A 25,076-nucleotide genomic window follows, 5' to 3' on the forward strand; every position below is an offset into this window, starting at 1 on the left:
CAATTCGAATGGAAGTCAGTCAAGTCAGAAATTCCAGTTCAATAATGGTAAAAGGGGCATCTATTTTCAACAATTTCTCAATAAACTGAAAAGGAGAAGCTAGTTCTTTCAAAGGTTTTTCCATTTTTGAATTTGTGAATTCAAATCACTTCCTGAATTGACTGATTTCAATACAAATTAACCCCAACCCTGGTGTGTTTGTAGATGTACAGTATGTGCACCACACATGAATGTATGTGCTGAGCTTGTACAATAGGTTATGAACCACAAAAAGACTTCCCAGAACACTTTCACATCCATGTTTAAACAACATATTTCATGTTCTCCATGGCAACAGGCAGTTGAGTGGTGAGTTTCAGACTATAGTCAACCTCCATATGACACTGACCTTGTAGTTCCAGCAGCGAGCTGTTACAATGTTAAACTGTCTCCTCTCCTTGTCCTTCTGAGACTGCCTGCTCTGCTCTGCTCACAGAGAGGTTGACCCAGAATACTAATCATGTTTTTTAGCCTTAAAGAACTAAGGTATGAACGAGGGTAAAATGATTTAAAATCGACTTGATTAAAGCAGGCATCACTGACAATGTGTCCCGCTCAATCACATGCCCACTAATTAGCAAATGCTTGTGTGATTGGGGCTCGTCTTCTCCCTGATGTACATTTGTTTTTAATCATTCTATAGGAAGTGATAGTGCTATTTGAAATCAATAGCAAATTGGATATTGTAAACATTGGTATATTCTCCCACGGTGTGACTAGACAGGGACTCTGGTAGAGATGAGGGCACTCTTAATTGAGGGAGGCAGTGAAAGGAGAGCACTTGCAGACTCTCGGAAGAAGGTATCCTGTGTTTTTGTGTCTCCACTTGTCACAAACATCTCATATCACAACACACAGGAGTCTTTATGGAGTCGGAGAGAGATGAAAAAGAGAGAGAAAGAAATAGAGATAGGGGGCAGAGAGCTGCAGACAACGAGAAAGAGAGATAGAGGTAAATTAAATTGAGAGATGAGAGAGAGATACAGACAGAGATATGGTGAGAGACAACAAGATGGAAAGTGAGGAGGAGGAGGAAGATGTTTTAACAAGGTCCTCTATGGGGAATGAGTGGTAATCAAAAGCCCTCAGCTTCCATTGGCTGCCATGGTAACCCTCTCCTGCACGGAACAGTGGAGGGGATCGGGGTGATCAGGACAGCGGGGGTTACGGTCACTCAGACCCTAGCCAGACTGCAGACGGTGTGTACGTGTACAGATCTGTGCTTGTGTATGAGTTTATATCTGAGAGGGTTTATAAATGTACGTGCGTGAAAGTTTGTGTGTTTGTGTAAGCTGTTATTTTCTTGGAGAGAACGCAGGTGTTGGAGCCAGAGGCTGCATCAGGATTCCAGGTGGCTGAAAATGTTAACACACCTAGTAAGAGTGCACTGTGGAGGACGAGAGGAGGGAAAGGGGGAGAGAGAGAAAAGACAGGGAGAGAAAGAGACCTCCAGAATTACAGTGAGAGAATAGCCCTGCAGCTGTCTCTTTAAACAATGTTTAATGGACATTTCTATGCTAATATTTGTCAATGCGGAAACAGGCATGGTAATATAAACTAGCATCTCTCCCTCAGGGAAGGACATGATAGTGAAAATAACATGCGAGTCATCATTAAGATTCAACTAGACAAAAGGTGTGTGTCTATGTCTATGTGTGTGCGTGAGCGCGTGTGCACATGTGCGCATGTGTCTGTGCATCTTTTTTTAGACTAAACTGTTAGTATCCCACAAGAACAGCTAAACTGAATGGACCATTGGATGTGTTTTGTGTCACACTATTGAAACAAGAGTGAATGCAAAGTTACCACACAAACTTTTCTTATTTGACTCTTTTTCACAGTGATTTTGAACCTTGGTTGGTTGCTCTTCTTAATGAGCTATTTCCCACATGGGTTTACAGATGTGTAGATGAACAGGGGGCCCCTGCCAAAATAGGAAGCTTCTTAGTCAGAGTCATTGGTGTTTCTGTAAAGAGAGGGATGCTCTCTCTCACCACACTACACTAAGACACTCATCACCAGCTGCCAAAGCCAGAGGAATTGTCTCTGTGGCACCAGGGTTATGTTTTGGAGCAGAGTTTTGATGATTGTTCTACTTTGCCTCAGGGGGAAGTGTCGTCACCGAACTGTCAGAGGATGAGGCTTATGAGATTAAGCTACAGCGTTCTATCTACACCGCAACAAATTTGTAGAACAGTAGAACCGCCAACGACGCCTTTTGAGCGTCATGTGAATAAAACATTTACATATCTGTCATTCTAAAAGTCATGTCCCCCTCTGTCCTTGACTTTTCCTAAATAAGTATTTAACACACTGACGTTGTTAGTATTTTGATAACACAAAAAGAATGCAGTTTTAGGAGGACAAAATATGCTGTTCTGTTATTTTGAAAAACATTTGTTCTTAGCATCATAATGTAATAATCTACTAAATGTTTTGTATTTTTTTCTTTATTAGTCCACTGTTGATACAGTCCCACAATGTTTTGTTTGTCAGCAATCAAGTTTTCAAGATATAAGACTTTAAAAAAGCAAATTGACACTTGCCACATGATGTAAAATGCATCATCATGATGATAGATGTGGCAAGTGTAATGAGTAAAGTCCTATATCTTGAAAACTTGATTGCTGACATGCAAAACATTTTGGGACTGTTTCAACAGTGGACTAATGAAAAAAATACCAAACTATAGCTTTTGAGTGTATTATTCCTTTAAGACCTGCCTAAACAAAATAATAATGGATTTCTTTGTGATAGTGTATATTTAATTGATGTATTAGACTCTTAAAAAAGATGCCCCAGGGGTGCGGCATTGGTGGCTATTGGTACTCGTTGAGGCCCGGCTATTCTAGTGCTAAGGTTATCAGAGGTGAAGGAGGAATGAGAAACTATGCATATTGCTTAGATGCTCACATAGATTACCTCTAGTCCCACAATGGTCAAAACAATGCTGCCGTAGGCGCTGTGTATATCTCCCTTTGAAATGTTTGGTACATTTTGGGGCTATTTCAGGAAGGTGCTGGTACCTTGATGTGGTTCTAAAGTGCAACACAGGAATAAAATCTAATTTGGCAACAGAGATGTATATAACGGTTGTGGTAGCAACAGTTAAAAGCTTTCGGAAAAACCTATTTCTCTTTATCAATAAATAAAAATGTGTATTCAACATCTGATTATCTAATGTTTAAGCAGTTTGACCTCTTGTACTGATGGACAAATCCAGCCAGTGTCCTGCAGCAAGGACTTGGACACAATGTCCCTTTCCTTTCTTCAACCCTGCTATGTGACGCAGGCTATCAACAATGTGACGGAACTAAGTCAATTGAGTTGGAGATATGTGAAAGCAAATATGAGAAGACTGTAGCCCCAGATTAGAATAACTCATCTATTGATGAATAGATGAGAACACACATTTTCTCTGTATGATTTTCTCAGAACGACCAGACTAAAATATACCAGGTCACTCCAATACATTTCCTGGTGGAGAATGATTGTTTGGGTGGTTTTCTGTAATGACGTGGAAAATAAACAATTACCATTTATCTTCCAAGGAAACAGTCTATTGTGGAAGGACAATATTGTCTCTACATTCTGCACCGGTGGGAAGCAGAATCATCACAGCAACAAAGCTTTGTCATTGTTTGCTGTTTTGATTGAGAATTGAAGAGAAGAGAAGACTGAAACTGTCTGAAAAGGCTCTTTAATTAAAAACTCTAAGATATATTTTTTATTTAACCTTTATATTGACAGGAAGTCATGCTGAGACCTAGGTCTCTTTTACAGATGAGCTCTGTATACACGTCAATACACATGAATACACATCAATATACACTATACACATCAATATACACATTGATATACTGTACACATCAATATTCACATCAATACAAGAAAAGCAAAACACAATCATAGAAAACAAACACATTCTTCAGTAAAAAGGTCTTCAATCATCCTTTTGAATTGCCCTAAAGGCACCAATGCATCCAATTTTAGAGAGTCTTGGAGATTATTCCACAAGTAAGGTACAAAAAAAACTCAAATCAGATTTATCTAACTCAGTGAAGATCGAAGGGATCTCCAGAGTTGGCCATCCCTGAAACTGATTCAGGTATCTTGTACGTCTGTAAGTTAACAAGGAAGTAAGGTACGGTGGAAGTTTATGCAGGAAGGCTTTTTTTTTTGAAAGAGTGCAATGCATCGATCTATGAGAATTCAAAGAGAGCCAGCCTACTTTCTGATACAGAATGCAGTGATTTGTACTGAACCTATTGCCCGTCATAAAGCGTAGTGAAAATGTCTTAGCTAACTCATCAACGTGCTTTTTGAAAGATAGATTTTCATCAATCCAGATGCCCAGATATGTATAAGCAGGTAAAAAATATTTTGGAAGGGGTAGATCAGCTTTAATATTGCAGATAGATTGTGACTTCCATTAATGTAATTGTCTGCATCATTTCCAATCCTCCATATATATTTTTTCTAAATATATACACTACCAGTCAAAAGTTTGGACACACCTACTCATTCAAGGATTTTTCTTTATTTTTACAATTCTTTACATTGCAGAATAAAAGTGAAGACATCAAACCTATAAAATAACACGTGGAATCATGTAGTAACTAAAAAGTGTTAAACAAATCAAAATATATTTTATATTTGAGATTCTTCAAATAGCCACCCTTTGCCTTGATGACAGCTTTGCACACTCTTGGCATTCTCTAAACCAGCTTCATGAGGTAGTCACCTGGAATGCATTTCAATTAACAGGTGTGCCATCTTAAAAGTTAATTTGTTGAATTTATTTCCTTCTTCATGCGTTTGAGCCAATCAGTTGTTTTGTGACAAGGTAGGGGGGTATACAGAAGATAGCCCTTACCAAGTCCGTATTATGGCAAGAACAGCTCAAATATGCAAAGAGAAATGACAGTCCATCATTACTTTAAGACATGAAGGTCAGTCAATACGGAAAATGTCAAGAACTTTGAAAGGTTCTTCAAGTGCAGTCGCAAAAACCATCAAGTGCTATGATGAAACTGGCTCTCATGAGGACTGCCACAGGAATGGAAGACCCAGATTTACCTTTGCTGCAGAGGATAAGTTCATTAGAGTTACCAGCCTCAGAAATTGTAGCCCAAATAAATGCTTCACAGAGTTCAAGTAACAAACACATCTCAACATCAACTGTTCAGAGGGGACTGTGGGAATCAGGCCTTCATAGTCTAATTGCTGAAAATAAACCACTACTAAAGGACACCAATACGACGAAGAGACCTGCGTGGGCCAAGAAACACGAGCAATGGGCATTAGACCGGTGAAAATTTGTCCTTTGGTCTGATGAGTCCAAATTGGAGATTTTTGGTTCAAACCGCTGTGTCTTTGTGTGACGCGGTGTGGGTGAACGGATGATCTCTGCATGTGTAGTTCCCACCGTAAAGCATGGAGGAGGAGGTGTTATGGTGTGGGGGTGCTATGCTGGTGACACTGTCAGTGATTTATTTAGAATTCAAGGCACACTTAACCAGCATGGCTACCACAGCATTCTGCAGCGATACGCCATCCCATCTGGTTTGGGCTTAGTGGAACTATCATTTGTTTTTCAACAGGACAATGACCCAACACACCTCCAGCACACCTCCAGGCTGTGTAAGGGCTATTTTACCAAGAAGGAGAGTGATGGAGTGCTGCATCAGATGACTTAGCCTCCACAATCCCCTGACCTCAGCCCAATTGAGATGGTTTGGGATGAGTCGGACGTCAGAGTGAAGGAAAAGCAGCCAACAAGTGCTCAGCATATGTGGGAACTTCTTCAAGATGGTTGGAAAAGTGAGAATGACAAGAGTGTGCAAAGCTGTCATCAAGGCAAATGGTGGCTATTTGAAGAATCTCAAATATAAAATATATTTTGATTTGTTTAACACTTTTTTGGTTGCTACATGATTCAAAATGTGTTATTCAATAGTTTTGATGTCTTCACTATTATTCTACAATGTAAAAAATAGTAAACATAAAGAAAAACCCTTGAATGAGTAGGTGTGTCCAAACTTTTGACTGGTACTCTATATAACATATGTACATATTTTTTAAATATATTTTCCTTCATTATTTTCCCCTAACCCTACCACCCCTCCCCTAATTGGGGTAAATTAATGGACAACAACAATTAGGCCTCTACTTCCAGCTTATACATACTATATACATTTTACGGACACTATAGTTATATTTTGTTTGTTGTTAGTCCCATCCTTCAGCTACCCTCAACCCTTTCCATGTATCTCTGAAGACCATCCAGTTTTGATTTTTATTTGCCATATATTTTAACTGAGCTGTTTCACCAAAGTTCTGAACCTATATACATTTTACAGACGTAGTATATTTTATATTAGTTATCTTGTTATTTTTTGTACCACCCTTCAGCTCCACTCAACCCCACCCATCAATCTCTGAACACCATCCAGTTTTGATTTCTATTTGCCATATATTTTTCAACTGTGCTGTGATGTTTCACAAAAGGTCTGAACCTTTCTATTCTCATAGTTTCTACAGATTGTACATTAAAGATAAACATTTTTGCTAAGAGTATTATTATATTATTGATCGATTGACTATATCTTTTTAAATCACCCAGCAGTGGTATGTGCAGAGTTAGTGCCAGATAAATGTTGCAATTCTTCAGCCATTCCTGAAACTGTGACTGAAAACAAGCTACATATGGACAGTACCAAAACAAATGATCTAATGATTCTGTCTCTTCGCAGCAAAATCTGCAAAGCTGGGATGGTTGTATCCCCAAATATATAACAATATATTGGTTGCAAGAATTTTGTATAATAATGTATATTGAAAAACTCTTTAAGTTTTGAATCCAGTGTCGTTTTCTGTATCAGTTCATTAACCATGTGCCATTTAATCAGTACATCGAAAATCTCTTTCCAACTATTTTGCAAGTTGAAGTCGCAAGTTTACATACACTTAGGTTGGATTCATTAAAACTTGTTTTTTCAACCACTCCACAAATTTGTTGTTAACAAACTATAGTTTTGGCAAGTCGGTTAGGATATCTACTTTGTGCATGACACAAGTCATTTTTCCAACAATTGTTTACAGACAGATTATTTCACTTATAATTCCCTGTATCACAATTCCAGTGGGTCATAAAATGATGTCATGGCTTTAGAAGCTTCTGATAGGCTAATTGACATCATTTGAGTCAATTGGAGGTGTACCTGTGGATGTATTTCAAGGCCTACCTTCAAACTCAGTGCCTCTTTGCTTGACATCATGGGAAAATCAAAAGAAATCAGCCAAGAAAAAAAAATTTGTAGACCTCCACAAGTCTGGTTCATCCTTGGGAGCAATTTCCAAACGCCTGAAGGTACCACGTTCATCTGTACAAACAATAGTACGCAAGTATAAACACCATGGGACCATGCAGCTGTCATACCGCTCAGGAAGGAGTCACGTTCTGTCTTCTAGAGATGAACGTACTTTGGTGCGAAAAGTGCAAATAAATCCCAGAACACCAGCAAAGGACCTTGTGAAGATGCTGGAGGAAACAGGTACAAAAGTATCTACAGTAAAACGAGTCCTATATCGACATAACCTGAAGGGCCGCTCAGCAAGGAAGAAGCCACTGCTCAAAAACCGCCATAAAAAAGCCAGACTACGGTTTGCAACTGCACTTTTTGGAGAAATGTCCTCTGGTCTGATGAAACAAAAATAGAACTGTTTGGCCATAATGACCATCGTTATGTTTGGAGGACAAAGGGGGATGCTTGCTAGCCGAAGAACACCATCCCAGCCGTGAAGCACGGGGGTGGCAGCATCATGCTGTGTGGGTGCTTTGCTGCAGGAGGGACTGGTGCACTTCACAAAATAGATGGCATCATGAGGAAGGAAAATTATGTGGATATTTTGAAGCAACATCTCAAGACATCAGTCAGGAAGTTTAAAGCTTGGTCGCAAATGGGTCTTCCAAATGAACAATGACCCCAAGCGTACTTCCAAAGTTGTGGCAAAATGCCGCTCAGCAAGGAAGAAGCCACTGCTCAAAAACCGCCATAAAAAAGCCAGACTACGGTTTGCAACTGCACTTTTTGGAGAAATGTCCTCTGGTCTGATGAAACAAAAATAGAACTGTTTGGCCATAATGACCATCGTTATGTTTGGAGGACAAAGGGGGATGCTTGCTAGCCGAAGAACACCATCCCAGCCGTGAAGCACGGGGGTGGCAGCATCATGCTGTGTGGGTGCTTTGCTGCAGGAGGGACTGGTGCACTTCACAAAATAGATGGCATCATGAGGAAGGAAAATTATGTGGATATTTTGAAGCAACATCTCAAGACATCAGTCAGGAAGTTTAAAGCTTGGTCGCAAATGGGTCTTCCAAATGAACAATGACCCCAAGCGTACTTCCAAAGTTGTGGCAAAATGGCTTAAGGACAACAAAGTCAAGGTATTGGAGTGGCCATCACAAAGCCCTGACCTCAATCCAATAGATAATTTGTGGGCAGAACTGAAAAAGCGTGTGTGAGCAAGGAGGCCTACAAACCTGACTCAGTTACACATTAAATGTCAGGAATTGTGAAAAACTGAGTTTAAATGTATTTGGCTAAGGTGTATGTAAGCTTCCAACTTCAACTGTATATGGTCCTTAAATGAAACGGGTATGCTTTTTTATTCATCACAATTTTTTTAACCCTTCCTCTGGCCTCTTCTATTTTTGCAGTAATGCTGCAATTAGTTGGTTGTAATTTTGAGTAGAGCAGATATTTCCATATATTTTTGTTAGCTGCATGTGTATCATTTACAAAGATTATACCGTTGTTAAACATTTTTTTCCCAAAATATTTTTTCTTTATCAATTAGTATATTTGAATTTAACCATAATATTGTTGATGCTTACTATAGTAGCTAACGTAGCTAGCTAGCTTACTTTCTTTCTTATTGGCCAATCATCATAACACCTGAAGCGGTGGTGAGAGCCAGGATTGGCGGTGCAACTGTGGGAAATGACAACCAATGACAACCGACGATGAGTGTTTGTGCTTCAGGTGTGTGGGACTTGTTACTGCCATCGATTGGGGGGCTTGATATCTCCAGCGAAGAAAGCAGCGCACGAGAGACTGTGTAACAAATCACGAGGACTTTTCTGTGCTCATCAATTGTGGTGTTATAGAGACATTTTTCTATGTCCTGAAAATAAATTGGAAGAAGCAGCCTAGACCTGCTGGACCGAATGGACAGCTGTCCATCGAGTAAGTGACATTATTCTTCTTGTCCCAGCACACACTAACAAGTGTAAGGAAGATAATCTATTCATAACTTTTGCAGTTTTATAATTGCACTCTGATCAAATCAAAACATTTCTTGTGATTAGATTTGTTTTATCTAGCTTTTCATGAATAACAATTTGTGTTCTTAGTCAACACAGGTTGATTTCTTATCGGTGCTTGAATGAGCACTGAAGGGAGAGAGACTGGGACGAGGGAACAGAAGAGTCTTGGCTTCCTGTGTTGTATGTGCCATTCTCCGCAAATATCCCTCATCGACAGGAGTCTATGTGGGATTTACAGAGGCAGTAAATGTAATGGGCCTATTGTAATTACACTACGATGACTCATCTTCACAGCCAGACATTGCCTAACCAACCAATTTTGTCAAATCACTCTAAACCAGTACATTCTATTTTGTTACAATTCTGTCGAATCACAGTAATAAATTCCATTATTTGAACCACTACTACCTGTTTTGTTACTATCTACTATAAGTGATTTATTACGGTGTCACATGATAGTGTTGTGTATTAAATAAAGCAGTCAGATCAATGTGTCAGTAACATTTGAATACTGAAGGTAAATTGGTAAAACCCAACAAATCATAGTGTATACCTATGTAATGACATGAGAATCGTAATTGTAATTTTTTACAACACAACACAGATCACTGCACATAATGAACAATACACAGTACAGACAGGGCATTCTCAAAATGGCCCTCAAGTGTCCTTGAATCTTCATGTGTGTGCTGCAATAACCTCCTTGCTGGGTTTTGGGATGGGGCTATGTTGGCAGCCAGATGACGGCCTCTTCCACAGAATTTTGCCTCCCATTATTTCACTGATTTGTCCATGCGTCTCTGCAGGACGTGTTACATCAGGTCATTCCTGAATCTTTGAGTGGTGGGCTGATATATTGGCCTGGCAATACACTGTTTTGAGTTTAGGGTCAACAACGTTGTATCTTGGATTGGCTGAAATTAGGAAAGAGAAGAAAATAAACCAGTGAATACAATAAAACACAAGGACACTTCTTGCATTTCGCTACACTCACAATAACATCTGCTAAAAATGTGTATGTGACCAATACATTTGATTTGATTTACGTTGCACTCAGGCTGGATGCAAATGATCATATAAGTGCAGTGGAGATAGTCAGGCCCCACACCTCCCACAGAGAAAAAAGGGTGTCTGAGCACAATTGAAAGAGAGCACCATCCCCCAAAGAAACCCCCCACTTTCCCCAAGTCAACCAAGCTATCCTGAAGGGGCAATTACTTGTCCATTTGTTTGAATAGATCTGGACAGGCCAATGATTGCATTACCATCCCAATATGACCAAGGAAGTGCTAAAGTGTAAATCAGAAAATGGATGGCATAGTTTCCGTAGTTACCAGCAATGGTTGAGGCTTGTCCTCTATTCCGGTTCTGATTCTCATTGTGGTCCAAAACTGTCAACTGGGTATGGGCTTTCATGCTGTTGTCTTCTAAGTAGATTCTAAGAAAACATTTCTCATCTGCGAAAAGGAAAGGTTATATGTGTGTTTCATTTGAAATGCATGCTAATTCAATGGGGAACACACCTGTGTTCTTCCACTCTGTCCTCTTCCCAGCGATGGACCCTACAGATGTGATGGAGCATTGACCTGCGCTTTAAATCATGAAAATTACATTTGATCACAAACAGGCATGAATTCAACAGACAAGTATTGTTGATATCGGCATACTGTTCTGGGAAATTAAGCAGTGAAAGAGTGGAGGCTGTCAGGGTGAATAGGTTGTTGGCTCCTGATGTATGGCCCTAGACCTCTTGGCACCAGCAGGGGATGGGTGATACTGTCACAAACATTCAAAGTAGTCTGAGACCAGCTGTGGGAAGTGAGACATTAGTGGGGTTGTCACACTGTCACACGAAGCAATCTGGATGCAATTTATGTTGCTTACAACAAAGTTGCATCTGGGTTGCTCCATGTGTCACCCCACAAACATTGCCTGCAACTTAGTTGCATTGCTTCGTAAGAGATAGAAATCAATCCTATTTCAAGCAACTGACACAACTGACTGTATGCAATTTAAGTGAGTAGAAAAAAGTGTATATGACTCGTCATATCGTTCTCTTCGCAACTCTGACCCACGACAAAAGAGACATGCCAAATGTGAAATGCATAGGTCCTGGATGGCAGGAAGCTTGGCCCCAGTGATGTACTGGGCCGTACGCACTACCCTCTGTAGTGCCTTGCGGTCGGAGGCCGAGCAGTTGCCATACCAGGCAGTGATGCAACCAGTCAGGATGCTGTCAATGGTGCAGCTGTACAACCTTTTGTGGATCTGAGGACCCATGCCAAATATTTTTAGTCCCCTTAGGGGGAATAGGTTTTGTCGTGCCTTCTTCACGACTGTCGTGGTGTGCTTGGACCATGTTAGTTTGTTGGTCATGTGGACACCAAGGAACTTGAAGCTCTCAACCTGCTCCACTACAGCCCCGTCGATGAGAATGGGGGTGTGCTCGGTCCTCTTCTTTTTCCTGTAGTCCACAATCATCTCCTTTGTCTTGATCACGTTGAGGGAGAGGTTGCTGTCCTGGCACCACACGGCCAGGTCTCTGACCTCCTCCCTATAGGCTGTCTTGTCGTTGTCGGTGATCAGGCCTACCACTGTTGTGTCATCGGCAAACTTAATAATGGTGTTGGAGTTGTGCCTGGCCATGCAGTCATGAGTGAACAGGGAGTACAGGAGGGGACTGAGCACGCACCCCTGAGGGGCTCCCGTGTTGAGGATCAGCGTGGTGGTTGTGTTGTTACCTACCCTTACCACCTGGGGGCGGCCCGTCAGGAAGTCCAGGATCCAGTTGCAGAGGGAGGTGTTTAGTCCCAGGGTCCTTAGCTTAGTGATGAGCGTTGAGGGCACTATGGTGTTGAATGCTGAGCTGTAGTCAATGAATAGCATTCTCACATAGGTGTTCCTTTTGTCCAGGTGTGAAAGAGCAGTGTGGAGCGCAATAGAGATTGCATCATCTGTGAATCTGTTGGGACGTTATGCAAATTGGAGTGGGTCTAGGGTTTCTGGGATAATAGTGTTGATGTGAGCCATGACCAGCCTTTCAAAGCACTTCATGGCTACAGAAGTGAGTGCTACGGGTCAGTAGTCATTTAGGCAGGTTATCTTAGTGTTCTTGGGCACAGGGACTATGGTGGTCTGCTTAAAACATGTTGGTATTACAGACTCAGACAGGGAGAGGTTGAAAATGTCAGTGAAGACGCTTGCCAGTTGGTCAGCGCATGCTCGGAGTACACGTCCTGGTAATCCGTCTGGCCCTGCAGCCTTGTGAATGTTGACCTGTATAAAGGTCTTACTCACATCGGCTACGGAGAGCGTGATCACACAGTCGTCCGGAATAGCTGATGCTCTCATGCTGATGCTCTCAGCTGATGCTTTCAGTGTTACTTGCCTCAAAGCGAGCATAGAAGTAATTTAGCTCATCTGGTAGGCTCGTGTCCTGGGTGGCTCGCGGCTGTGCTTCCCTTTGTAGTCTGTAATAGTTTGTAATAGAAGCCTAGGAAATAGAAGCCTAGGAAATTAGAATTGATCATGCAACTTTCCTCCATGGACTGGTTACAGGATAAGAGAGAACAAAGGCATGTGATTCAATTCATAACATCTGAAGGTGTAACTCTTTCAACCGAAAACCAACCACCATTGACCAATCAAATGATACCAAGTTTACAGTAACCTGACCCATGCCCAATCTCCACGGGGTGTCACAGCATCTAAAGGCTTGTGTGGGGGATGAGATCAATGTAAATAAGACAGAATTCTTGAGAGGACCATAAAACCCTTATGCATAGAGATACAAGTTACCACAGTGATCATACATACATATAGATATCGTCAGAGTCCTCTTTAGAGGAAAAGTTTCAGATAGAAATGGACATGGATACTATAGTGTGGTCCTCTGTAGCTCAGCTGGTAGAGCACGGCGCTTGTAACGCCAAGGTAGTGGGTTTGATCCCCGGGACCACCCATACACAAAAAAATGTATGCACGCATGACTGTAAGTCGCTTTGGATAAAAGCATCTGCTAAATGGCATATTATTTATTATTATTATTATAGTATTATCTCAAGGCCATAAGACTGTTAAAGAGCCATCACTAGCACAATAGAGGCTGCTGCCTATAGACATAGACTAGAAATCACTGGCCACTTTAAGAAATGGAACACTAGCCACTTTAATAATGTTTACATATCTTGCATTACTCATCTCATATGTATATACTGTATTCTATACTATTCTACTGTATCGTAGTCCATGCCGCTCTGACATCGCTCGTCCATATATGTATATATTCTTAATTCATTCCTTACTTAGATTTGTGTGTATTGGGTATATGTTGTGAAATGGTTAGATATTACTTGTTAGATATTACTGCACTGTCAGAACTAGAAGCACAAGCATTTTGCTACACCCGCAATAACATCTGCTAAACACGTGTATGTGAGCAATACAATTAGATTAGATTTGATTATTCTATCACACATTCAATAGTCAGTCCTATGGATACTGTAACAGAGAGATTTACATTTTGGCCCCTCAGATGGGGAATGGCTGACTAGTTCTTGGGCATTGTCCTTTGTGTTTTGCTGGGCCATTTGCCATCCAGCCCCAGGTGACAGAGAGCACATAAATGATGGCCAAGCCTACACACATGCACACACACACATGTATAACTAAACCTTGTGGGGACACACAATTCAGTCCCATTCAAAATCCTATTTGATCTAAATCTAACCCCAAAACGTAACCTTAACCCTAAACCTAGCTCCTAACCCTAAAACTAACCCTAGCTCCTACCCTAATTCTAACCTTAACCCAAACCCCCCAAGAAATATTATATGACCTTGTGGGGACTAACAAAATATCCCCAGATGCACGCACGCACGCACGCACGCACGCACACACACACACACACACACACACACACACACACACACACACACACACACACACACACACACACACACACACACACACACACACACACACACACACACACTGTTAACATTTGACCCTAGTTTATTCCTGCACACAATGCATTTCCCATGGTTATATCAGACATTAACTCTGAATCAGCCATTTGAGAGAATTCAGGAGGCATGGAATTGTAGTTGACAAGTTATGCTCCATTTACAGCAATCAGCCTGGCTTTCTTCTGTTGTGTCTACTTTGACCTTTTCTGTGCTGAACACCCTCTGAAACAAAGATAAACATCCATCCACCCTTCGTTCAGGCCAGTCATGCGTCTAACCAAATATTCTCTACCACTTGTGTCTCCTTTACCTGTCCTTATTGACCTGGATCATGCTGACATTAACTGTCTCTGTCAACATAGCTCCATTCTTCTATAGTGCTACATTTAATAAGGGGAAGTCTATTTCAAGATGAACATGTTGTGAGTAATCATGAAAAGGCTTGTTGTCTCACCAATGTTACCAGAGACACGGTTTAGAAATAACGTTAATGCAGTTTTCTGTTTTCAGCCGATACTATCAAAAGCAGATATTTTACTTGGAAAGATGGATAATAGATACCAGATATTCTTTGCCTTAGTTTGAACATTTACCCCATTTGCACTTTTGTCCTACCTCTCATTTTACATTTCCTTTGTTAGTAGCAGGTATGAACTTAAAACGTGGAGAGTTTGCACCTCAGTAAATTTGGCGTTTCGGTGTCAACACACCAAATATCAAGTCAGTCTCTCTTCAGCCTATCTGAACTGTACTCAGATCACAGGTCCCCTCAAACCACCCGTCCCCTCAAACCACCTCTCTCTCATCATTAATTTATACCCTCATTCTTGTTCCACGTGGCCACAAACTTGTCCAATCACTGTCACTGTCCAGGCTCCCTGGTCAGTTTCTTGACATATTTTTGAAAAGGGGTATAAAACCCCAGAGCTTCTGAGCTGGATGCAGTGTGCGGCAGTACAAGCTTTTTCAATTTACAGTACAGAGCAGGAGAAAGTGTTTCTTGAATATTTTCATTTGATGTTATCAAAGATATAACCTAGGGCCTTAATTCTGAGTGAAAAATTGTATAGATAGAGGATTGATTTTAATTAGATAATCCTCTATATTGATACATTAACTGGCTACTGGTAGTGAGGTTTGGTCAATTTCCAGAATATTCCGAACTCAATGTGCAATGTAAAATACAAAAAGGCAATCTTGTTGTCACAAGTTGTGACGTAATGTGTTATCCCTGGGCCATGAATAACATGAGCAAACCTGCAATCACAGGGCATGCTGGGAACTACTTTCAGAAGGGCCACTCTGCTTCTATGATAACGCTGACTTTACATTGACCAATCACCTGGCCCGGTAATGGGAAAATGTTTATGATGAACTTCCAAAACATCTCCAAAGTTACATGATGACTGCAGGCTTAGAGGTCTTGTTTATATTATATAGGCGGGGTTGTTGAAGCCATGTCTCCACCATGACTCATAGAGTAATACAAATCAGAGCCCTGTTCAATCAAACAATGACAACTGGTAGTTTCTGGGGCAAAACAACATTCCTCCTGCACTGTGAGAAAACGCAAACAATCCAGTTCATTTTCCTGTGGGTTCATTAGATGTGTTTTATTGACTACATGAACCCAAGGGTGAATTCTCTAAGTACAAGAACAATGTTATTTGGTCTTACCCCAGAAACCTGATCACTAGTTTGATCGAGTAGGACCATCATTGTGCGATAAACATGTCTAATGTGCAAGCCAGTATCACTTCAGCTCAGGCAAAATACAGTGCCTTGCAAAATTATTAATCCCCCTTGGCGTTGTTCCTGTTTTGTTGCTTTACAACCTGTAATTTAAATGGATTTTTATTTGCATTTCATGTAATGGACATTAACAAAATAGTCCAAATTGGTGAAGTGGAATGAAAAAAATAACTTGTTTTAAAAAAATTCTAAAAAATAAATAACGGAAAAGTGGTGTGTGCATATGTATTCACCTCCTTTGCTATGAAGCCCCTAAATAAGATCTGGTGCAACCAATTACCTTCAGAAATCACATAATTAGTTAAATAAAGTCCACCTATGTGCAATCTAAGTGTCACATGATCTGTCACATGATCTCAGTATATATACAGTGAGGGAAAAAAGTATTTGATCCCCTGCTGATTTTGTACGTTTGCCCACTGACAAAGACATGATCAGTCTATAATTTTAATGGTAGGTTTATTTGAACAGTGAGAGACAGAATAACAACAACAAAATCCAGAAAAACGCATGTCAAAAATGATATAAATTGATTTGCATTTTAATTAGGGAAATAAGTATTTGACCCCTCTGCAAAACATGACTTAGTACTTGGTGGCAAAACCCTTGTTGGCAATCACAGAGGTCAGACGTTTATTGTAGTTGGCCACTAGGTTTGCACACATCTCAGGAGGGATTTTGTCCCACTCCTCTTTGCAGATCTTCTCCAAGTCATTAAGGTTTCAAGGCTGACGTTTGGCAACTCGAACCTTCAGCTCCCTCCACAGATTTTCTATGGGATTAAGGTCTGGAGACTGGCTAGGCCACTCCAGGACCTTAATGTGGTTCTTCTTGTGCCACTCCTTTGTTGCCTTGGCCGTGTGTTTTGGGTCATTGTCATGCTGGAATATCCATCCATGACCCATTTTCAATGCCCTGGCTGAGGGAAGGAGGTTCTCACCCAAGATTTGACGGTACATGGCCCCGTCCATCGTCCCTTTGATGCGGTGAAGTTGTCCAGTCCCCTTAGAAGAAAAACACCCCCAAAGCATAATGTTTCCACCTCCATGTTTGACGGTGGGGATGGTGTTCTTGGGGTCATAGGCAGCATTCCTCCTCCTCCAAACACGGCGAGTTGAGTTGATGCCAAAGAGCTCGATTTTGGTCTCATCTGACCACAACACTTTCACCCAGTTCTCCTCTGAATCATTCCGATGTTCATTGGCAAACTTCAGACGGGCCTGTATATGTGCTTTCTTGAACAGGGGGACCTTGCAGGCGCTGCAGGATTTCAGTCCTTCACGGCGTAGTGTGTTACCAGTTGTTTTCTTGGTGACTATGGTCCCAGCTGCCTTGTGATCATTGACAAGATCCTCCCGTGTAGTTCTGGGCTGATTCCTCACCGTTCTCATGATCATTGCAACTCCAACAAGGTGAGATCTTGCATGGAGCCCCAGGCCGAGGGAGATTGACAGTTATTTTGTGTTTCTTCCATTTGCGAACAATCGCACCAACTGTTGTCACCTTCTCACCAAGCTGCTTGGCGATGGTCTTGTAGCCCATTCCAATCTTGTGTAGGTCTACAATCTTGTCCCTGACATCCTTGGAGAGCTCTTTGGACATGACCATTGTGGAGAGTTTGAAATCTGATTGATTGATTGCTTCTGTGGACAGGTGTCTTTTATACAGGTAACAAACTGAGATTAGGAGCACTCCCTTTAAGAGTGGCACTGTTTCCGTGCTGTTACCTGTATAAAAGACACCTGGGAGCTAGAAATCTTTCTGATTGAGAGGGGGTCAAATACTTATTTCCCTAATTAAAATGCAAATAAATGTATAACATTTTTGACATGCGTTTTTCTGGATTTTTTTGTTGTTATTCTGTCTCTCACTGTTCAAATAAACCTACCATTAAAATTATAGACTGATCATTTCTTTGTCATTGGGCAAATGTACAAAATCAGCAGGAGATCAAATACTTTTTTTCCCTCACTGTACACCTGTTCTGAAAGGCCCCTGTGTCTGCAACACTACTAAACAAGGGGCACCACCAACCAAACGGCACCATGAAGACCAAGGAGCTATCCAAACAGGTCAGGGACAAAGTTATGGAGAAGGACAGATCAGGGATGGGTTATAAAAAAATATCAGAAACTTTGAACATCCCACGGAGCACCATTAAATCCATTTTTAAAAATGGAAAGAATATGGCACCACAACAAACCTGCCAAGAGAGGGCCGCCCACCAAGACTCACGGACCAGGCAAGGAGGGCATTAATCAGAGAGGCAACAAAGAGACCAAAGATAACTCTGAAGGAGCTGCAAAGCTCCACAGTGGAGATTGGAGTATCTGTTCATAGGACCACTTTAAGCCATACACTCCACAGAGCTGGGCTTTACGGAAGATTGGCCAGAAAAAAGCCATTACATAAAGAAAAAAAGAAGCAAACACGTTTGGTGTTTCCCAAAAGGCATGTGGGAGACTCCCAAAAATATGGAAGAAGTCCCAGTGGCTAGATGTACCAAGCTAATAGAGACATACCCCAAGATAATTGCAGCTGTAATTATTGTAAAAGGTGGGGGGGTGAATAGTTATGCACGCTCAAGTTTTCTGTTTTTTTGTCTTATTTCTTGTTTGTTTCACAATAAAACATATTTTGCATCTTCAAAGTGGTAGGCATGTTGTGTAAATCAAATGATACAAATCCCCCCCAAAATATATTTTTATTCCAGGTTGTAAGGCAACAAAATAGGAAAAATGCCAAGGGGGGTGAATACTTTCGCTAGCCACTGTACTTTCCTGTATTAATTGTCATACATTAGCACTGGTTTGAGTGAACAAAGTGTTATCATTGTCAAACTAACAGCTTTTTTAACAGCTAGCTTGTTCACACTCTCCGGCATACGTTATCAGTTGGATAGCTGGATGTATTGTGCAGTACGCAGTATGCATTTGGTGTGGAAGAAGTTAGATGTGATGTGGTGGTGAACAGTTGTGTTTTGTATTCTGAGCCTGGTAAATGGTGGTTGGGTGTGGGTGGTGGTAGGATGAAGAACAGTGGCAAATATTCTCTAGCTGCTTCTCCACTGTAGGGCCATAGATTCCTCTCTCCCACATGGGGAGACCATTGGCAGCTGGGAGATTGACGTCTGCCTTTTGCATCTGACTTAGTCACTCAGTAAGTCACGTGTGACAAAGTAACAAGCACATTTAAGTTATGATAAAGTTTTAGGGCAACAATTTTTGCACTAAACTACCACTGACACTGAAAGTGGGAGCTATGCATACACAGTATATCACAGGTTATACGTTATTTTTCGGTCACAAATTAATCTAAATACACATGCTTACAGTTCAAGTGTCACCATCCATATATTGTTCTCCAAGGAGTCAATCCATTCTTTGAGGCTATAACCCAACATTTCAGTGTGCATTGTTAGTAAGATGCTTCCTCTTTTCCATTAATGTTGTTTTGTGCTCTGTCCTACTTTGCCTGGTCGAAATGGCCTGTCCAACTTTCTCACGCTCCAAAGAACTCATGTAGATGTAATCAAATAAGACTGGAGTTATTAATGACTGTGGGGAGGGAGGAGATTAAGCCTCTCAAGCAGTATTTTACACCCTACAGCTCTCAGACAGACTCCATTGTCCCTACGGTTAATGCCCTGAAGGATCTTCCCCTGAGACAAGACTGAGATGAGAGAGGGAGGGAGAGAGAGAAAGAGAGAGAGGGATTGAGAGAGGGGGGGGGGGGGGGTGGAGAGATAAAGAGGGTGAGGGAGAGGTGTGATAGTGAGAAAGAGAGAGGTTAAGAGAAATGTGGTGTGGAGAGAGGGACAAGAGGGGACAATAGTGAAAGAGGGTGATATGCGGTGTGTGAGCAGCAAAGTCAGAGTGAATGAAGAGGATTAACATGTATAACAACAGTACCATTGATCTACACTGCAGGTATGTGTTTGAAGCCTGTTTGAAAGCTCTTCAATGTCGTACACCACAATAGTATGACAGCATATCACTTCTCACTGTGAATGTTCAGACCAGATTTTGTGCCCAGCAGCAGCAGTCGAGACAGAGAAGCCCCCTGTCCTCTCAGAGCTGCCTAACTATCATCAGGTTAATTACAGAGAGGGACTTATGATAATTCTCAAAGTAGCTAATACCCTAATAACCACCGCTCCGAAGGTTCGGATAAAGATACATGTTAATTAATATTCCAACACATTTGCCTTTCCATGCCACAGTGATATAATTATAGAGTATGATGAGGGAAAATGGAGAGAGAGAGAGAGAGAGAGAGAGAGAGAGAGAGAGAGAGAGAGAGAGAGAGAGAGAGAGAGAGAGAGAGAGAGAGAGAGAGAGAGAGAGAGAGAGAGAGAGAGAGAGAGAGAGAGAGAGAGAGAGAGAGAGAGAGAGAGAGAGAGAGAGAGGAGAGGAGAGAGAGAGAAGCAGGACGATAGAGAGAGAGAGATAGAGAGAGAATAACGATAGAGAGAGAGAGATACAAAATACGATACGAGCGAGAGGAGATCAGATAACGATAGAGAGAGAGAGATACAAAATCAGATAACGAGAGAGAGATACAAAATCAGATAACGATAGAGAGAGAGAGATACAAAATCAGATAACGATAGAGAGAGAGAGATACAAAATCAGATAACGATAGGGAGAGAGATACAGTCAGTCTATCCTCCATTATAATAGTGGGGTGTGACTGTTGTAGAAAACCCTCAGTCCTCTTACAAAGTGTGACCTTTAACTCTTTCTAACTCTCCCTTACTACTGAGTGAAACAGTGCCTATAGGAGTCTAGGTTCATAAACTCAGTATCATTTCTATACCCAGGGATTCTGGGCTTTTGTTCCTAACAAGAACGGTACAAGTTGGCACTCTTACAAGGTGGCACTCTTTTTCATGGTCATTCGAGACGGATATGAATAATTGTCGTCCACCCTTTGTTGGTACACTTTTTTCAGCTGTGTTCCTCAGGAGATGCAGTATTATGTATGCTGTGTGTATCTTCTCCCTGCTATTGTATTGTTCTCCCTCCATTGGACAGTGCATGATTATGGGACTTGAACTGTGTAAGGAAATTCACAAAGTTGCTTATTTATGTGTATTTTCCCGTGGTTGTCTTTGTTCTTGTGAAACTGATATGAGGGGGTGTTTGTCACAACTCATTATAATGCAGCTTTACAAAGCAACTGCAGCAGCGTAGTGTATCAGAGCCATCCAGGACCAGAGAGGGACTGTGTTTCAAAGGTACTGGAGTCCTTTTCAACTTCATTACACTCCGTAACACAACAGAGAACATTCACCATGAGAGTACAATGGTGTGATAATTAAACATTTGGCTGCTTCTTTTTTACTTTGAACAATATATAAATTAAAACGTATAATTATTTAATGCCTTCTATTCAAAAACCTAAGTTAACCTGACATTATTCTATTGTATTGAATTCTATTACAATTCATTTTGGCAGTCGCCCCACTTGTATTTAAATGGTGCGACATACATTCAGAAGTAAAGATATTCAAATACTTTTGGACAAAGTAATTCTGTTCAATCCTTTCTCGTTTGCTCTGTGATGTTTTCTCTACAGCCCCTGACAAACAGAGCTCTGGCCTCAGTTGCTGTATAAGGATTTAAACAAAGCTGTTCCCTCCCTGAGGGTGACACAAGGCAAATCAACTGATCCTTGATTACACACATCCTTGATTACGCACAGGCTTTGTGGTAATCCCAATCAACAGCTCAATCGATCACATTTGTATGGGAAACATACAATGTTAGGGGAAACATTGACCTTACAATATTCTTTAATTTGGATGATGCCTTATATGAATCAGAACACATGTCCTCTGAACAGATGCTTCTGAGTGATGGCGTCATCACTGCACTTTTACTTGCTAGCATGATAACAGGAACCTTCAGATTATGAAGGGGGAGGGGAAACAACTGCAAACTACCAGGGCAATGCTACTGCCTCTTTAAGATAGGGAAAGTGGTGGAGAAATGTATGGGCAAGGGCCTCCCGAGTGGCGCAGTGGTCTAAGGCACTGCATTGCAGTGCTGAGGCGTCACTCACTACAGCCTCGGGTTCGAACCCAGGCTGTGTCACAGCCGGCCGTGACCGGGAGACCCATGAGGCGGCATACAATTGGCCCAGCATCGTCCAGGTTAGGGGAGGGTTTGGCCGTCCGGGATTTCCTTGTCTCATTGTGCTCTAACGACTCCTTGTGGCGGGCCGAGTGCCTGCAAGGTGACTTCGGTCATCAGTTGGACTTTGTTTCCTCCGACACATTCGTGCGGCTGGCTTCTGGGTTAAGCAAGCAGTGTGTCAAAAAGCAGTGCGGCTTGGCAGGGTCGTGTTTCGGAGGATGCATGTTTTTCGGCCTTCGCCTCTCCTGAGTCCGTAGGATAGTTGCAGCGATGAGACAAGACTGTAACTACCAATTGGGGAGAGAAATGGGTAAAAGTATACAAATATGTATGGGCCAGTTGAAGGCTGTTGGCAGTGCAGGTATTGAACAGACAGGCAGGGCTGTTCTGTCAATAAGGAAGAGGAGACTGTGGCTGAAAGATCACACTTTGTATGCTGTGGGAACATAAATCGTAATGGGACTTGTCCTTCGTACGATGAAGACAGTAGCAGACTTGATCGCACACTTTTTTTTTTGGTAGCAATAGTGTTGTTCCAATCTCTTTAAGGGATGAGATCCCAAGGGTGTGTGCCTGTGTGTGTGCGTGGGTGCGTGTGCTTAGAGCTCAACACACATTTATGTGTGTGCTGTTTTTGCTAGGTCGTTATATGCAGTATGCATCATGCATGTATTCTCAGTCTGCTTCAACATAATTCCCTCACTACCAGACTCCCACACTTCTCAAGACGCTTAACATTCCACCTCCATCCCTGCCTGTTGTCTACCCAGGGCCTAGAGTGGCTTTAGTAAGCTGTCGAGCTAATGGCTGAACAGCCCACAAGCATTAAGACATTCATCTACACACATTGCAGGCTAACTAGCTCCCTAAGTCTCACTGCAATTTAGTCAAGTCTCCAAATAACCCACTTACGCTCACTGCAATGCGCTCCAGGCCTCTCAATATCTGATTTCCCCATGCCCTGTGAATTTCCCACTCACCGCCGTAGCACTCTATTGGCTCTGTGTTTACACCACCACGTCTCTCCTCTTAACAGCTGTTGCTTTAGCGCCTAACAGGAATGTTACTCCAAAATATTTTCTAGCCCTCTTCTCCGAGGCTTGGGTTTTAGAGGTCTGGAATGGCAGTCTGTTCCCTAGTAATCATAGGTTGGATCCCTTGATTTCATGCAGCCTGATAGTACTGGAAAGCTGAAAGCAAAATTGTGATACTGTGGCTTCACTAAGACTTCTGCTAGGCTGTGAAATTTCCATCTGCCAAATTGCGTCTATTTAACTAGTGTTTCAGCTCCATGTTTGTGAGTTATCTAGGCCCAAGAGAAGGAGGTTTTTGGAATGGGACCCAGCCTCAGCGTTTTAGTTATTTAGTGCTAAAAGAAGGATACATAGGTTGTTGCTGTCTCCTTCCTCATTAGTTGGTACGAGGGCTGGAGACAGTTTCAGCCTGTGAAGAAAACTGATCTAACTGGGACTAAAAAGAACCTGGCTATCTAATGAGAGAATCTCTCCTGTGGTCTGGCAGTGTTTGATTACACAGCTAACACTGGGCTCAAGTGTTGCTCCTTGGAGGCTTGTGGGTGTGCTCATGGGTGTGTGTGTGTGTGTGTGTGTGTGTGTGTGTGTGTGTGTGTGTGATCTTGCCTACCCTCAAGTGTCTGTTTGTCAATGCATTTGTCTTTGTGTGTGTACTAGATTAGGAGTGGACAAGTCAGTGTTACAGTGACACAGACATTCAAGTAGACAGGTCAGGATCTGAACAAACAGGCAAAGCAACAAACAGATAAACATGCACAGACAGGGTCAGTCAAATGGATCCATTCATCAGTGATGAAAGTTATGCTAATGATCCTACTGTAATACTATGGCGCCTTTCTGCTGTGGGTTCTTAGGGGATAGCCTGGGCCAGTTTAAGTTCTGACAGTAATATCTCTTTCTCTCCGCATCTCTCTCGAAACTTCAATCATGTTGTCCAAGTAGATACCTGGTTAATTAAGAAAACGAATTATATTGTGAAAATGACCTGGTATCCATGTTTCTCCCTGACTATTCTGATCACTCCTTTCTTCTCCATTTTCTCCCTCTCCAGCTCTCACCAATGTGAAGTTATGGGCCATCGACCGACAATGCTTTCAGACTATTATGATGAGGACGGGCCTGATCAAACACACCGAATACATGGAGTTTTTAAAAAGGTGAGGAATAGAAAGACTATATTCCCTGTATATTGCTCCATTCGTGTGTATTTTATTGTATTCCTCGTGTTAGTTACTATTTTATTTAGTATTATTATTTTAAAACTCTGCAACATAGTGAAAGGTTCGTAAGCAAGCATTTCACTGTAAAGTCTACACCATTTGTATTCGGCACATGTGATGAATAACATTTTATTTGACTAAATTACAACATTTATTGATTTATCAATATACCAGACTCATACGACTTAGGTTGGCGATATTGGAGTGATTTACCATTGAAGCCTCACTGTCACATTTCACCATTCGCATTCAGTTACAAAATGATAGTTAAGCCTGCGCAATTGTCAAACGCACGCTTGTTTGTGTCACGTTCGTTGAATGACGGGACAGACCAAGGCGCAGCGTGATATGCATACATGTTTATTTTACACTGAATAAACACCATGACAAAACAATAAACGAAACGAAACGTGAAGTCCAAGGTAGTACACAAAACAAACCTTACACGGAACAAGATCCCACAACTAGACTGTGCCAATAGGCTGCTTAAGTATGGTCCCCAATCAGAGACAACGAGCGACAGCTGCCTCTGATTGGGAACCACACCGGCCAACATAGATCCACACATACTAGAATATACAACATAGAAA

At 41.6% G+C, this 25,076-nt stretch overlaps 1 protein-coding gene across 3 annotated transcripts in view; it reads left to right on the forward strand.

Moving 5' to 3' along the window:
- The window catches only part of LOC311111048 (cGMP-dependent protein kinase 1-like), a gene marked incomplete at both ends in the record, with an annotated part of 156,999 nt that overhangs the window by 84,180 nt on the left and 47,743 nt on the right, over positions 1-25,076 (forward strand). For all 3 annotated transcript variants that reach the window (XM_084153743.1, XM_084153744.1, XM_084153742.1), the window contains one exon: positions 24,318-24,423. In XM_084153743.1, coding sequence (XP_084009869.1) covers positions 24,318-24,423 — 106 coding nt within the window. The remainder of the gene's footprint in view (positions 1-24,317; positions 24,424-25,076) is intronic.

This window comes from Coregonus lavaretus, assembly GCF_964263955.1.
Source record: "Coregonus lavaretus genome assembly, chromosome: 36".
NCBI lineage: Eukaryota > Metazoa > Chordata > Actinopteri > Salmoniformes > Salmonidae > Coregonus > Coregonus lavaretus.